General features: G+C 44.0%; 5 protein-coding genes across 5 annotated transcripts; all 5 read right to left on the bottom strand.

The window, feature by feature from the left end:
- Window positions 1–6,846: 6,846 nt before the first annotated feature.
- On the bottom strand, window positions 6,847–7,361 carry LOC132903714 (histone H4). Its single transcript, XM_060952556.1, has one exon. It carries the CDS (start codon window positions 7,298–7,300, stop codon window positions 6,989–6,991), a length of 312 nt encoding a protein of 103 aa, XP_060808539.1. The 5' UTR covers window positions 7,301–7,361; the 3' UTR covers window positions 6,847–6,988.
- A 396-nt stretch (window positions 7,362–7,757) lies between these two features.
- LOC132903700 (histone H3) lies at window positions 7,758–8,424 on the bottom strand. Its single transcript, XM_060952541.1, has one exon. It carries the CDS (start codon window positions 8,409–8,411, stop codon window positions 8,001–8,003), a length of 411 nt encoding a protein of 136 aa, XP_060808524.1. The 5' UTR covers window positions 8,412–8,424; the 3' UTR covers window positions 7,758–8,000.
- Window positions 8,425–9,114: 690 nt separating this feature from the next.
- On the bottom strand, window positions 9,115–9,573 carry LOC132903707 (histone H2B). Its single transcript, XM_060952549.1, has one exon. It carries the CDS (start codon window positions 9,512–9,514, stop codon window positions 9,140–9,142), a length of 375 nt encoding a protein of 124 aa, XP_060808532.1. The 5' UTR covers window positions 9,515–9,573; the 3' UTR covers window positions 9,115–9,139.
- Window positions 9,574–10,154: 581 nt separating this feature from the next.
- Window positions 10,155–10,793, bottom strand: LOC132903712 (histone H2A). Its single transcript, XM_060952554.1, has one exon. It carries the CDS (start codon window positions 10,721–10,723, stop codon window positions 10,349–10,351), a length of 375 nt encoding a protein of 124 aa, XP_060808537.1. The 5' UTR covers window positions 10,724–10,793; the 3' UTR covers window positions 10,155–10,348.
- Window positions 10,794–11,046: 253 nt separating this feature from the next.
- On the bottom strand, window positions 11,047–12,276 carry LOC132903696 (histone H1B-like). The gene has a single exon (XM_060952537.1). It carries the CDS (start codon window positions 12,213–12,215, stop codon window positions 11,463–11,465), a length of 753 nt encoding a protein of 250 aa, XP_060808520.1. The 5' UTR covers window positions 12,216–12,276; the 3' UTR covers window positions 11,047–11,462.
- Window positions 12,277–13,139: the final 863 nt, after the last annotated feature.

The following is a 13,139-nucleotide window of genomic DNA, read 5'->3' as shown; positions in this document are numbered from 1 at the left end:
CATCTGCAAATAAAACTGTTTTATAGGGCTGTATTATTCATTCTTGGGCAGATCATTATTTATTATTATAGGTATATGAAAAATAAATGGTCCCAAAATGCAACCCAATGCCAAATATATTTATAAACCAAAAATCTGTTATGCCTTTGACCTATACAAAATTGCCCCCAATTATATAATTTTTTTTCCATCATAAAGTAAACACATATTCAAAAGTGCTCCATTATTTTAATTCATAAATAACATATTTTAATTAATTAATACAAGTTATCTACTTAATGTTATAATTTATTCTGATTAGTATCTTGCCATACTATTTTCAAAGGCCCTTATCACTCTTTGGACATATAATTATCATCACTACGGACTCTCATTCCGTTCTGTGCAAGGACATGAGCGAACTAAAGAACATTTTTGCTGCTCAGATGTCATCTTTGGAAGAGGCTCTCAGAAGTCAGACCTCCCAGGATCAAACCGTAGTCCTTGCTAGTGAGTAACCCTCCTTTAAGAACCTCATTTGAAAGGCTGTATCCAGGCTCAGACAGCAATTGGAGTTAGTAATTTCTGTGCTTAAAAGCTTCAAGATGAGATCTCATGCAAATATTCTTCAATATTCTATTCAATGAATAAAGGGATGAAGATGTTAGTGCAGACCTCCAAAGGATTTGTTGTGAGAAGTTAAAAGACAATGTATCTTTCAATTCCTTTCATGCATGCTGGTGTATGGGCAAGATCCTCAAGACAGTTAAGCTTGGACCAGTTTTTATCCGCTGTGCGAATTCGTCTACTCGTCTGGCAATATGGACGGCGAAGAAGCTTTTAAAAGGTAGTGGTTTAACTTTATCTGAATCTATTACGGCAACACGACATGCAGTATTTGTCGAAGCGCGTAAAACTTCAAGAATGCTAGAAAGAAAATCACTATGATGGCGGAGCTGCATGCTATTACTAAAGAGCTTGCTGCAGCTAAGTGTAATGAGCCTGTGCGTGGTACACAACCCCCGTCTACTGCCGTTCCGCCCAGTAATAAGCCCCGTCCACATAGTGCTCGCCTACAAGCGAAAACAACAAGAAAATAACTGTGTTCGCGGTATAGTATAATTATTAATTGTTTTCAATTTGTAACGTAGACTGTACTATTTGTAATTTGTATGCCACCAACATTATTAAACTTTGTTTTCAATTTGTTTTTAAATGTACCTACATTTGGTTTCCCAGTACAGTTAAGAGATGACATTTGACATAAATGACAGTGAGTTTTGTTAGCTTACTGTCACTATGGTAGTTGACATTTGTTTTTTTTTATTGTCTCTTTTTAAATGAGTCTGGCGAGTTGATGATGGAATATTTTTAGTATTTAAATTAGTTTTGTATATTGTATACTAGCTGTAACCCGCGACTTTGTACGCGTCTTCCACGCGTACAAAGTCGCGGGTTACAGCTAGTCTATCATAGATATTCTCCGTTGTATGCTACACAAGGCGTTATCATAAATGTTTTTTTGTACAAACTTATTTTGATACTGTTTTTTATTCAATTCATAAAACACCCAATTAAATCTTTTCCAGACCTGTTGTTGTTAAATACATAAACAATTTAAGTTTTCCGAGGCTTATAAGATCATTAATTTTTTATTGATATGTCAGATGGTTGAAGTAATAGGTAAGTAATAACGCTTATCATAATACGCTGATGCCCATATCAAAAGGGATGGGCAGAAAAAGTATTCTTCTTTGCGGATAACCTTTTTAAATGTACATTCATGGTTGTAGCAACGCGAGAAAGGATGATGAATTTATGAGAAAGATTCGTCAAGCTAAAGATTCCGCTGTAACTAATTCGCATAGTCCGCCATGAGTTGGGCCATAATTATTGTTTCCATTTTCATGACATAGTAAGATTATTCATCCCAAGATCCCAACCCCAGACAGACAACTCGGGAGAGGAGCAGGGAACACCTTTGACCATGGATCCTGGATTGGATGAGTCTGGCTTTTACTCGAAGTGACTCCCATCTGACCTACGCAACAATTGCTACCTTTGAACCTAAACCCGTATTGAATCATTCATGGTTACACATCAAGTTGCCTTAATATGAAGGATCTTCACGATGTTTTCCCTCATCATAAGAGCATTGGTTAGTATTCAAACTAATGCACATAACTTTGAATATAGTTAGTGGTAGATCGGTACATGGGCGAAGTGGAATTTGAAACCGTGCCTTGCGCATCACACATTTTACGAGTAATCGGTTCCTCCACTCATCTCTTTTATCTGCGTTTTTTTATTTGTTGGTTTTTTGATACGTTTACTTTTTCTTTTATTTGATCAAAAAAATTTATTCTTTGTCTTCCTCTTCCTCTCTTTTCATAAATTTTTCCTTCTATAAGTGTTGTAAAAACTATTTGTCTTTTTAGAGAAAATTTTGCGCAATAAAAATGCTTTCTTTTTGCACACTTGGGTAAATATACATTATTTAAAAAAATTCACAACAAAGAAAAAGCAACGTAAAATTAAAAATGATGACAGTGACCAAGACTTATCTATCTATTCGACTGTTCCACTTGCTTTTGCGTACTAAATTGTGAGAATTCTTGAAACCCATATTTAAAAAGCGCCATCTATTGAGAAAAAGCCTCCGCCTAGTACGTCCGCCTTTTGCTTGAGTGGTTTAAGATTGAGAAAGGCGTTAGACAAGAATGTGTGACAGCCACGGTGACGCACATCGTGGCTGTTCAACCTATTTATGGATAGTTGTTTGACAGATTTGAAAGAGTCTGAAAGTGAATTAAGGATGAATGAGTTACTCGTCAAATGTCTGCTCTATGCCGACGATCAGGTTATACTGGCGTCATCAGCGGAGTAGTTACAGGAGATGGTAAACTGTATGCATGAAGCTTTAAAAGAGAAAGGAATGAAAGTGAACGCAAGTAAAACTAAAACACTGGTTTTTGAAATGGAGAAAGAAATGACAGCATGTAATATTTTGATTGGGGGTAAAAAGTTGAGCAATATTTATATTACCGATGACACTAAGCAGGCTTATACCACGATAATTTTTGCAGTCCAGCTGTGACCCTTTTGTCTAATCTTTTCGAACTCGGCCGCTTCTCCAGCACAAATTGAAAAGACAGTACAAAGAAAGGAAAGTTGGCAAAAGGGATACTACCCGTATACAATGCGGTGGAAATGAGAGCGTTAAGGAGTATGATCGGTGTGAAATAAGTGACCGAATAAAGAACAGCGTGATAAGGAAATATTGTGATGTGAAGGAGGATGTAGGGACAGTTTCGATCAAGTATAAAAAAATTACACAATCCACAATAGAAAAGTGTCCTCACCAAATGACCACCCACTCGACGTTTTGGGTTGCCATTTCATTCAGTAGTATTCGTCCGTTCCAAGTAGACTAAGCAAATATACAAGAGTGTGCAGGGAAAAGTCGGAATGGGAAGGCCTAGACGCAAGTGACATTTTTTGTTAAGGATGTTCTGACAAAGAGTCAGATCAAGAGTACCCGAAACCGCCGAGTTTGCATGAAGATAGTTATTAATGTGGATGAAGCGAAGGAAGTATGCGAAGATCGTAGTAAGTGGAAAGATGAAGTCTCTGCCTTCCTCTCCGGGAAAAGGTTCGAAGGATTTCACAAAAACACCAGTCACTCCTTACTGTGTATAAGTCACCGTAGTTTAGGACACTGTAATATATCAATGTATAATATTGAACTGTTCACCAGCCACAAAGAAACAATTCTTACTTAATAATGTACAAGTGTCTGTGCAATTCGAATAGACCTCGCACACTATAAAAATAGTTCGATTAGAACTCTGAACTATGAAATATGAAAATATCTCGAATACTGTTGTGTTACTGACTGTTTTATGCCCGCCCGTCGTCTATTTCTTGTACCTACTCGCATTCTACAGCCACCTAGCGTTTTCGAACCTCATTGAATATTCTGGAAGACATCCCGAAGAGAATAGCGACATCATTTAGTACTTTCGGATTTCGTAGTCGTAGTTCTGACACTATTAGCTAGATGGCGTAACTAAGTGCTGTATTTTTTCTGTATGTGCGCGCTCAATAGTTTATAGTTTTCGACAAACATACACACGAAAATAACGCCTCTTTCTCGGAGGAGTAGGCAGAGACCACATCTTTCCACTTGCCACGATCCCTGCACACTCTTTCGCTTCATCCACATTCATAACTCTCTTCATGCAAACTCGTCGGTTTCGGGTACTTTTGATTTACCTTTGATTTACCTTTGATAGACCGTCTCCGATTTGATCATGGTACCTACGTCTGTTTAGGCATTCCCACTCCAACAGTCCCATTCATACTTCCTTTCCATACATACTTTATTTGCTTGGTCAACCGGTTTATCCTCTTTCACATCACAATATTCCCTTATCAAGCTGTTTCTTATCCTGTCACTCAATTTTATACTCCTAAGCGCTCTCATTTCTACCACGTTTATTCTACTTTCTGCCACACCTAGTTTGTAATTTGATTTTCTGCTGCACAATAGTTTTCTGTCACTAGCTAAAAGATGGCGTAACCTATACTGTTCGAAAATTTAATTATAATTTCTTGGCACCATTGGACATTCCTCGGGGTCGGCGGTGCAACGGGGCATCTGGTCTTGGGGTGTAGTTTGCGGCCTGGACCACTAGGGGGTTGGGATGGGTGGCAGCTTTTTAAAATAGCGCTCCGACACGCCTTTGAGAAAGTCTGCGATTGTGGGGAGGTCCAATTCCCTGTGTAGGTCGCGTGTTCGAAGGCCCAAGGGCGAACCCGTGACTCTCCGCGCGAACCTGTTTTGGATGCGTTTGAGTGTTTTGATGTGCGAGAGAGCTACGTGTGCGAATACGACGCTCGCGTAGCGACATCTTTGCGTTGCCTATCATGGGGGTGAGTCTGCCGAGGAAGAAGGCAGTTCGGTTCCTGACTTTCTGGATGTGAGGTCCGAAGGTCACCCAGATACTCCGCTCTGTAGCTCTGATTATACTGTCACCGCCAATTCCTCTTCTGTACTCGGACTATTGGAAACGTGGGAAGTCGATGGAACGCGGTTGTCAAGAAACAAAAGGTTGTCCGTCAAGAACAGTAGGTTAATAAATCAAGGTCAATGAAACAACGAAGGTTGACTGTTATTATAGCAAGCCCCGGTGAAAAAACGTGGTCGGGCGCAGCAATTCTTCGAATACACTATCATTGATTGTTGCTGTACAACAACAACCCATACGGATGTCGGAGAGATTGGTCAGGGCTCTTGGCCCTATTCGATGTAGTGGCCGCGGCGGCCTGAGTCTTCACATACATTTGGGAATTCCAGTAGAGTTGCGTTGTCACTGCTCGACGTCTGCCGCAAGGCAGCGTGTATAGGGTTTGACCTGGCGGTCTGCGCAGTTGTCCAGGCTCCACTTCTTGATTTCTCTGCTCTGACGATCGTCGAGTTCTTCACATAGCGCGGGGCCCTTTGTGGCATTGTGGCCCTCTTCAGCGGACTTTCCGAGACTCGCTTCAAGAAGTGGCGTGACCGTTGCGGCCACTAATTCAGCTTTCCTGCCCTGGGGTCAACGGGCGCCGCGAGTCGCGGTGTGATGATGGCCTCTCTCGGTGATGGTGGATGGCCAGAGTCTTCGACCCCCTCTACGCTCGCCCGCCGGACAGAACAAGAGGACCTGACCTGCCCCTGATGATGCAGAGGTGGTGGAAGCTGGTAACAACTATGGCTTGCCTCTTTGATGACTAGCCTCCAACGGGATGGCCACTCTGGTAGGGCGTCTAGGGTCCTTTGAACGGTCTTAACGGCGAATCTCGCGTTGAACGCCAGCGCCAGCTGATCATATAGGAGAGAGACAACTTCCCTTCGGGACGCCTCTACTTTACGTTTGCTTGATGTAACAGTCTTCGACTGCGACTAAGAACCGTCTGTCTGAAAGGAAGTTGGCCACGGTCTTGACGACTAGACGAGAAGTCGTAGAGGTGGATAGCTTGTTGACTAGACCTCTAGACCTGGATGCCAAACGCGGAAGGAATCAAGGAATACTCCTACGATTTCGTCCACATTGTTGTAGGCAGACGTCATGTGTGTATCCCGGTTTTCTAAGTAAGAGTACTCCGATTATTGACCAATTAAAGCAATACAATTAAATTCCGTGAATACGTACACTACTGAACAAAACAGCAGTTTGATTGGTCGAAATAACAACGCTCTGATTGGCCGATGGGAAAGACTGATTAAACAAGCTTCCTATTGGCTGTAACTAAATAGGCCACACCTCCAGCACATTACTATATAAGAGAAGCATCCATTTTTGCGTATATTATTATTAATCTCGGAGTCGGAGTCGGGAGTCGGGCAGTCGGGCGAGAGAAAAGAATGCGGGGATGCGGAGTGTTTTTTTTTCTTCTTTTTGTTGTTGTAACGAGTAGGTACCTACCTAGTGCATTATGTGCGTCGTAGTATCGTCTACATACTACCTACTAATTGATGTGCGGTGTGTGCAGTGGCAGTGGCAGTTGCAATATTTTTATTAGGTCAGTCAGTCAGTCAGTCAGTCAGTCAGTGTATAGAGTGTCGTCGGCGGCGGGAGATGGATGGATGGATGGATCCAGATTACTGAGGAGACAATATCATAATATTAAGTAACGTGAGGAGGTGGCCAGTGTCGGGTGTGAAGTCAAATTTAACAAAGTTTTTACGTCTTGGAAGTGACTGGACAGATTGCAAATCATTTGAACTGTTTGTGTGTAGCGAAAATTGTGTTTGTTTTGTTGAAAAAAGATAAAGTGTGTGTGCTGCATGCATAATGAACGGTCGACACGATAAGTGACATCAGAAACGGTTTTAACAACAACAAATTCAACGATACTTTTGCGGCCCTGAAAAGGGCCTTTTTGTTTAATTGTTTGTTTCGTTTGTTTACTCGCTTGCAGAGATCGAGCGAGCGAGAAACACGAGACACGCACACGGCACACCTTAACCGCCGAAACCGTACAACGTACGTCCCTGGCGCTTCAGAGCGTAGACCACGTCCATGGCGGTGACGGTCTTCCTCTTGGCGTGCTCGGTGTAAGTGACAGCGTCGCGGATGACGTTCTCGAGGAACACCTTGAGAACACCGCGGGTCTCTTCGTATATCAGACCGGAGATACGCTTGACGCCGCCTCTGCGAGCCAAACGACGGATGGCCGGTTTGGTGATACCCTGGATGTTATCACGGAGCACCTTCCTGTGGCGTTTAGCTCCTCCCTTTCCAAGACCTTTGCCTCCTTTACCGCGACCGGTCATCTTGTTGTAGATTGATTCGATGAGATTGTTAAACACAAAGACGCGCACGCGCAAACACGACTTGTCGACGAATGGTAAATTTTCAGGTTTGATTTTCTACTTTTATATACACTAGCAACGCGAAGGAGGGGGTAGGGGTGGGGAGGCGAGGGGGGCCCCTCAACGGCCAACCAATAGAAGAACGAGCGCGCGTTAATAAAAAAAAAAAAAAAAAAAATATTAATAATAATATACGAGAATATTAAATAAAAAGAAAAACAAAAAAAAAAAAAAAATAATAATAAATAAATACGTACACGCACATTATTATTATTCCATACTAGCTTTCATTCGCAGTCGCAACAGTAGGTTAGGTATTATAAAGATTTTGTATGTTTTTTTTTTTTTTTTTTTTTTTTTTTTTACATACATAACAATATGTTGCTGCGTGTATGTGGTGGTAAGGAAGTAGTTACATGATAATAATATATGTGTTCATTAATTACGCAGGTAGGTGGTGGTGGTGGTGGGAACTAACTCATCGTACCAAGAAACATGTATCAGTTTGAATCGTGTGTGGCCCTGAAAAGGGCCGTTTGTAAATGCGAGCGGCGACGTTCCAGTTCTAGTGTCACGTTGCGATCATGATCATGTAATGGTCATGAACATGACGAGATCGGACACACAACAACGGGAATCACCACCAGACTCCTCTACACGCTTAAGCGCGTTCTCCTCTGATCCTGCGCGCCAACTGGATGTCCTTGGGCATGATGGTGACGCGTTTCGCGTGAATGGCGCACAGGTTGGTGTCCTCGAAGAGGCCCACCAGATACGCCTCGCTCGCTTCCTGGAGAGCCATCACTGCCGAACTCTGGAATCTGAGATCGGTCTTGAAGTCCTGAGCGATTTCACGTACGAGACGCTGGAACGGCAACTTGCGGATCAGAAGCTCGGTACTCTTCTGGTAACGACGGATCTCACGGAGTGCAACTGTTCCGGGCCTGTAGCGATGCGGCTTCTTGACACCGCCGGTTGCGGGCGCGCTCTTACGAGCCGCCTTAGTGGCGAGCTGTTTACGCGGAGCTTTACCTCCGGTCGATTTACGGGCCGTCTGCTTAGTACGAGCCATCCTTGTTGTTCGTAGAAAGTATCAACGGAAGAACGATTACAAAACACACCAAGTACGTACACACGACCGCACGCGGGTACCGACCGAACTGAAGTGATCCGAATTAACAGATTCTAGCGCGTTTTATACGAACACGTAGCATCGACTGGTAGTATACTACCGAATGGTAATATGGTGAACGCCCCCCCCCCCCCCCCCCCCTCTCCTGTCTCCCTCTCTCTCTGTCGTGCGCGTGTAGTATTTTACGAAATATGTAGTATTATTTAGAATAATAATATTTTCCTTTGCGGGGTAGACACAGCGAACAATTGTAATATTTGCGTATATATATATTTTTTTTGTGTATAACAACAAACATTTGTTGTTCGATCATGATATCATGCGTGTTTTTTACTTTTATTATTATTACTCCGAATTATAAGTCTGAGGTTGGTACGACGTATTAAGTCGAGAAGAAACATTCAGTGAATTATGACAAATGTTATGGCCCTGAAAAGGGCCTTTTGGATGTAGGTATATTATACACGCGTGTGCGTGCGCGCGTGCGTGCGTATATGCTGTGCTGCCATTCTGCATCCATTCAAATATTTCGCCCGTCCGATCCCATCCACTACCTGACCCAACCGTGAAGGGGTAGGTGATGTGTAGGAGCAAACAAAACAAAACACTTCGACGGACACACGTTAGCAAACACACACAAACACACACACACACTATATATAAATCATCTACTTGGAGCTGGTGTACTTGGTGACCGCCTTGGTGCCTTCACTGACGGCGTGCTTGGCGAGCTCACCGGGCAGGAGAAGCCTCACGGAAGTCTGCACCTCCCTCGATGTGATCGTTGACCTCTTGTTGTAGTGGGCCAGGCGGGAAGCCTCGGCGGCGATTCGCTCGAAGATGTCGTTCACGAACGAGTTCATGATGGACATCGCCTTGCTGGATATACCGGTGTCCGGGTGCACCTGCTTCAGCACTTTGTAAATGTAGATGGCGTAGCTCTCCTTCCTCTTGTGCTTCTTCTTCTTTTTGTCAGTCTTGGAGATGTTCTTCTGGGCTTTGCCAGATTTCTTGGCGGCCTTGCCACTGGTCTTGGGCGGCATTTTTCTTTGTTATAAAATGCGTGCGTAACGTCACTAGCGCGAGATCTAGAAACCGAGATGTCTCGTGTGGTGCCCGAATTTTTGATAAATTTTTAATATATGTCCGTCGTCTGCAGTCAAACAGTGTAATGGTCACAGCGTATATCGGCCAATAGGAAAGTCGGCGTAGTCGCGTCGGGCACGCCTCGAATCATTCCCCTCCCCCCTCTCCCTTCCCCTCCCCTCCGCCAATAGTGCAAAGAAAGTGAGATAAAGATAGGTAAAAAAAAAAAAAGGAGGTAGGTAAAAAAAAAAAAAAAAAAAAAAAAAAAAAAAAAGTAGGTAGGTAGGTAGGTGATACCTAGTTTAGGTTATCCCTTGTTACGTTAGGTTAGGTTAGGTTTGCATAATATGTAATAGGTAGGTAGCGAACTAGGTAGAGGTAGATAAGACTTGACAAAGTATTTTTGACAGGCAGACTCGTGTAAAGCCCGTTTATTTATTCTTGCTGAGCCAGCAACTGAGTAAGTAAGTGAATCGTACGTTGTGTTTTAGAATGATTAGCTTTGTTGACTTTGGTTTATCAAAAGTGAAACTGTTTTTAACGCATAAGAATCATATTGTGGCCCTGAAAAGGGCCTTTTTGTCTTTTCATTCCGAGTTAGCAAGTCGACGCACCCGGCGACCACGTAAGAGTCCATCCATCCATCCATCCATCCATCCATATCGGGCCTCGGATTGTTGTTGAGCAAGTACGTATATGTGTGTGTGTGTGTGCGTGTGCACATACAATACAAAATACATACAATAAAAACAACAACAAAATAGAGGAACGAACGAACGAAAGTGGACAACTTACGCCTTCTTCTCGGTCTTCTTGGGCAAAAGCACCGCCTGGATGTTGGGCAGTACACCGCCCTGAGCGATGGTCACACCGGAGAGCAGTTTGTTCAATTCTTCGTCATTGCGGATGGCCAATTGAAGATGTCTAGGTATGATCCTGGTCTTCTTGTTGTCTCTGGCGGCGTTGCCGGCCAACTCGAGCACTTCGGCGGCCAGGTATTCCATCACGGCGGCGAGGTAAACAGGAGCGCCGGCACCGACGCGTTCGGCGTAGTTGCCCTTGCGTAGCAGCCTGTGAATACGGCCCACGGGAAACTGGAGACCGGCACGATTGGAACGCGACTTTGCCTTCCCCTTCACTTTTCCACCTTTACCGCGTCCAGACATTTTTCGAAGATTGAATTGGTACAGTTAGTAAACAAACAAACAAACGTTGTTGTGACAACGGACGACGACGTTAAAATGAGCGTACGCGGACGGGGTATGCTTTTATTATATACACCCGTGCGTTGATCTTTATCGTACAATGAACGAAGTTACCAACATCGAGTGGTGGGGATGTGAACGAACGAACTAACGGACAATGTCTACCTATTTTTATTTATTTACTTTTTTTTCTTTCCCTACTCACTATTACGTTACGTTATATTATACATATCATCATGAGCTAGCTAGCTAGCTAGCTAGCTAGCTAATAACGCAGTCAGGTAATGAAATATATATCTGAATGTTCATGCGTTTGTATATTTTTATTTATTTATTTATTTTTTTTATTTAACACTCTCTCTCTTCTTCTTCATCAATACTTACGTAAGAAGCGATACTTACACTCGTCTCACAAGGTAGGTCGACGACACACAGACATGTGTTATTATTGTTGTTGTACAAAGAAACATACACATTGAACCATATGTTAGCCCTGAAAAGGGCTTTTTGTTAGGCGCGAAAGGGCACCATGCACACAACGGTGCACGCTTTTTCCCACCCACCCCGACCTCTTCTTCTTCGACGACGTCCGTCTTCGTGGTAGTTGTTGTCGTTGTTTCTGCAAGCAACTAGCAGTAAACAAACGGCGGAGAGATAAAGAGAGCGGCGGTATATACCAGGTACATACACAGGTAGGGATTTACTTCTTTGACGCGGCCGCTTTCTTTGCTGCGGGCTTCTTGGGTGTTGTGGCGGCCTTCTTCGGCTTGGGCGCTTTCGGTTTCTTCGTAGGGGGTTTGGCAGTTTTCTTCGCCTTCGGCGCGGCAGCGGCCTTGGCCCTCGCGGGCGCGGCCGCCGCGGCCTTCTTGGCCGCCGCGGGCTTCTTCTTGGCCGCGGCCGCAGCCTTCTTGTCCTTAGCGGTGGCGGCGGACGAGGCCGCCTTGCCGCCGGCCGCCTTCGACGGCGACGAAGACGCACCGCCGGCGGAGGCGGCCTTCTTCGCCTTGGAGGAGGACGCGGACGCGGCGGATCCCTTCTTCGATTTGGCGCCGGCCGCGGACGCGGACCTCTTGGTGCCCGCCGCACCGCCGGCCGGTTTCTTGGACGATGACGATTTGGATTCCAATTTGAACGATCCCGACGCACCTTTGCCCTTGGTCTGGATCAGTGCTCCGGATTCGACGGCGCTCTTCAAATATTTCCTTATGAACGGTGCCAATTTCTCGGCGTCGACTTTGTATTGGGCCGCTATGTATTTCTTAATGGCCTGCAGGGACGATCCGCTCCTCTCCTTCAACTCCTTGATGGCGCTGTTGACCATCTCCGATGTCTTCGGGTGGGTCGGTTTGGCTTTCGCCTTCTTGACACCGCCCGCCGCGGCAGACGCCTTAGGCTGCTTCTTCGCCGGCGTAGCCGGTGCCGGTGCCTCGGAAGCTACAGCTGTGTCTGCCATATTATTGTTAATATTTATTTATTTCACTTAATACACACACGCGCAAACAACAAACAAACACGGGAATTGTTAAATGAACAGTGTTAAAGTCGACGGGCGCGTGCGAACATTTCGTTCGCATCGAGTAATACCGTAACGAGAACCGGTGTGCCGCGAAACGTTTTCTCATACGAGAGCTTCCAACTTTTCACTAACTAAGTTCGGAAAATATTAATTTTCCATAATAATAATGCGCTCGGAAGGCACATTGAACACGTATAATGTATATTATTGAGTTTATCCACGTGCACATGTGATTTTAATCACACCGATGAATAGTGATCCCGAGTTATAGACGTTTATTTTCACAGTAATATATCGGACCAGAGCTCGGGTCATGTTCAAAAGTTGTTTTTCATTATAAAACCTAATAATGTACGCAATTAGTGTCCCCAGGTAAAAAGCTAAGATATCATTGTTCACCCTTGTTAATATATAATATGTATAAATATTATATTTGACAATTTTGAAGCTTGTCAAGTCCACGTTGGTAAAACACGCAAAGTGCGAGCTCTCGGAGAGCGAGCGTCTAGTCTCTTTCTCGATGTAAAAGCATGTAATTATTATTATATTTGTGTAATTATTATATGATAATAAATAATAGTCGGGCAGTCGGGCGAGAGAAAAGAATGCGGGGATGCGGAGTGTTTTTTTTTCTTCTTTTTGTTGTTGTAACGAGTAGGTACCTACCTAGTGCATTATGTGCGTCGTAGTATCGTCTACATACTACCTACTAATTGATGTGCGGTGTGTGCAGTGGCAGTGGCAGTTGCAATATTTTTATTAGGTCAGTCAGTCAGTCAGTCAGTCAGTCAGTGTATAGAGTGTCGTCGGCGGCGGGAGATGGATGGATGGATGGATCCAGATTACTGAGGAGACAATATC

Source organism: Amyelois transitella, chromosome 28 (genome assembly GCF_032362555.1).
Source record: "Amyelois transitella isolate CPQ chromosome 28, ilAmyTran1.1, whole genome shotgun sequence".
Taxonomy (NCBI): domain Eukaryota; kingdom Metazoa; phylum Arthropoda; class Insecta; order Lepidoptera; family Pyralidae; genus Amyelois; species Amyelois transitella.
This window is presented reverse-complemented; position numbering and strand designations above follow the sequence as displayed.

Bases quoted from the DNA above. Each gene is read 5' to 3' on its own strand.
- LOC132903714 (XM_060952556.1), bottom strand. From the start codon at position 7,300: ATGACCGGTCGCGGTAAAGGAGGCAAAGGTCTTGGAAAGGGAGGAGCT.
- LOC132903712 (XM_060952554.1), bottom strand. From the start codon at position 10,723: ATGTCTGGACGCGGTAAAGGTGGAAAAGTGAAGGGGAAGGCAAAGTCG.
- LOC132903696 (XM_060952537.1), bottom strand. From the start codon at position 12,215: ATGGCAGACACAGCTGTAGCTTCCGAGGCACCGGCACCGGCTACGCCG.
- LOC132903707 (XM_060952549.1), bottom strand. From the start codon at position 9,514: ATGCCGCCCAAGACCAGTGGCAAGGCCGCCAAGAAATCTGGCAAAGCC.
- LOC132903700 (XM_060952541.1), bottom strand. From the start codon at position 8,411: ATGGCTCGTACTAAGCAGACGGCCCGTAAATCGACCGGAGGTAAAGCT.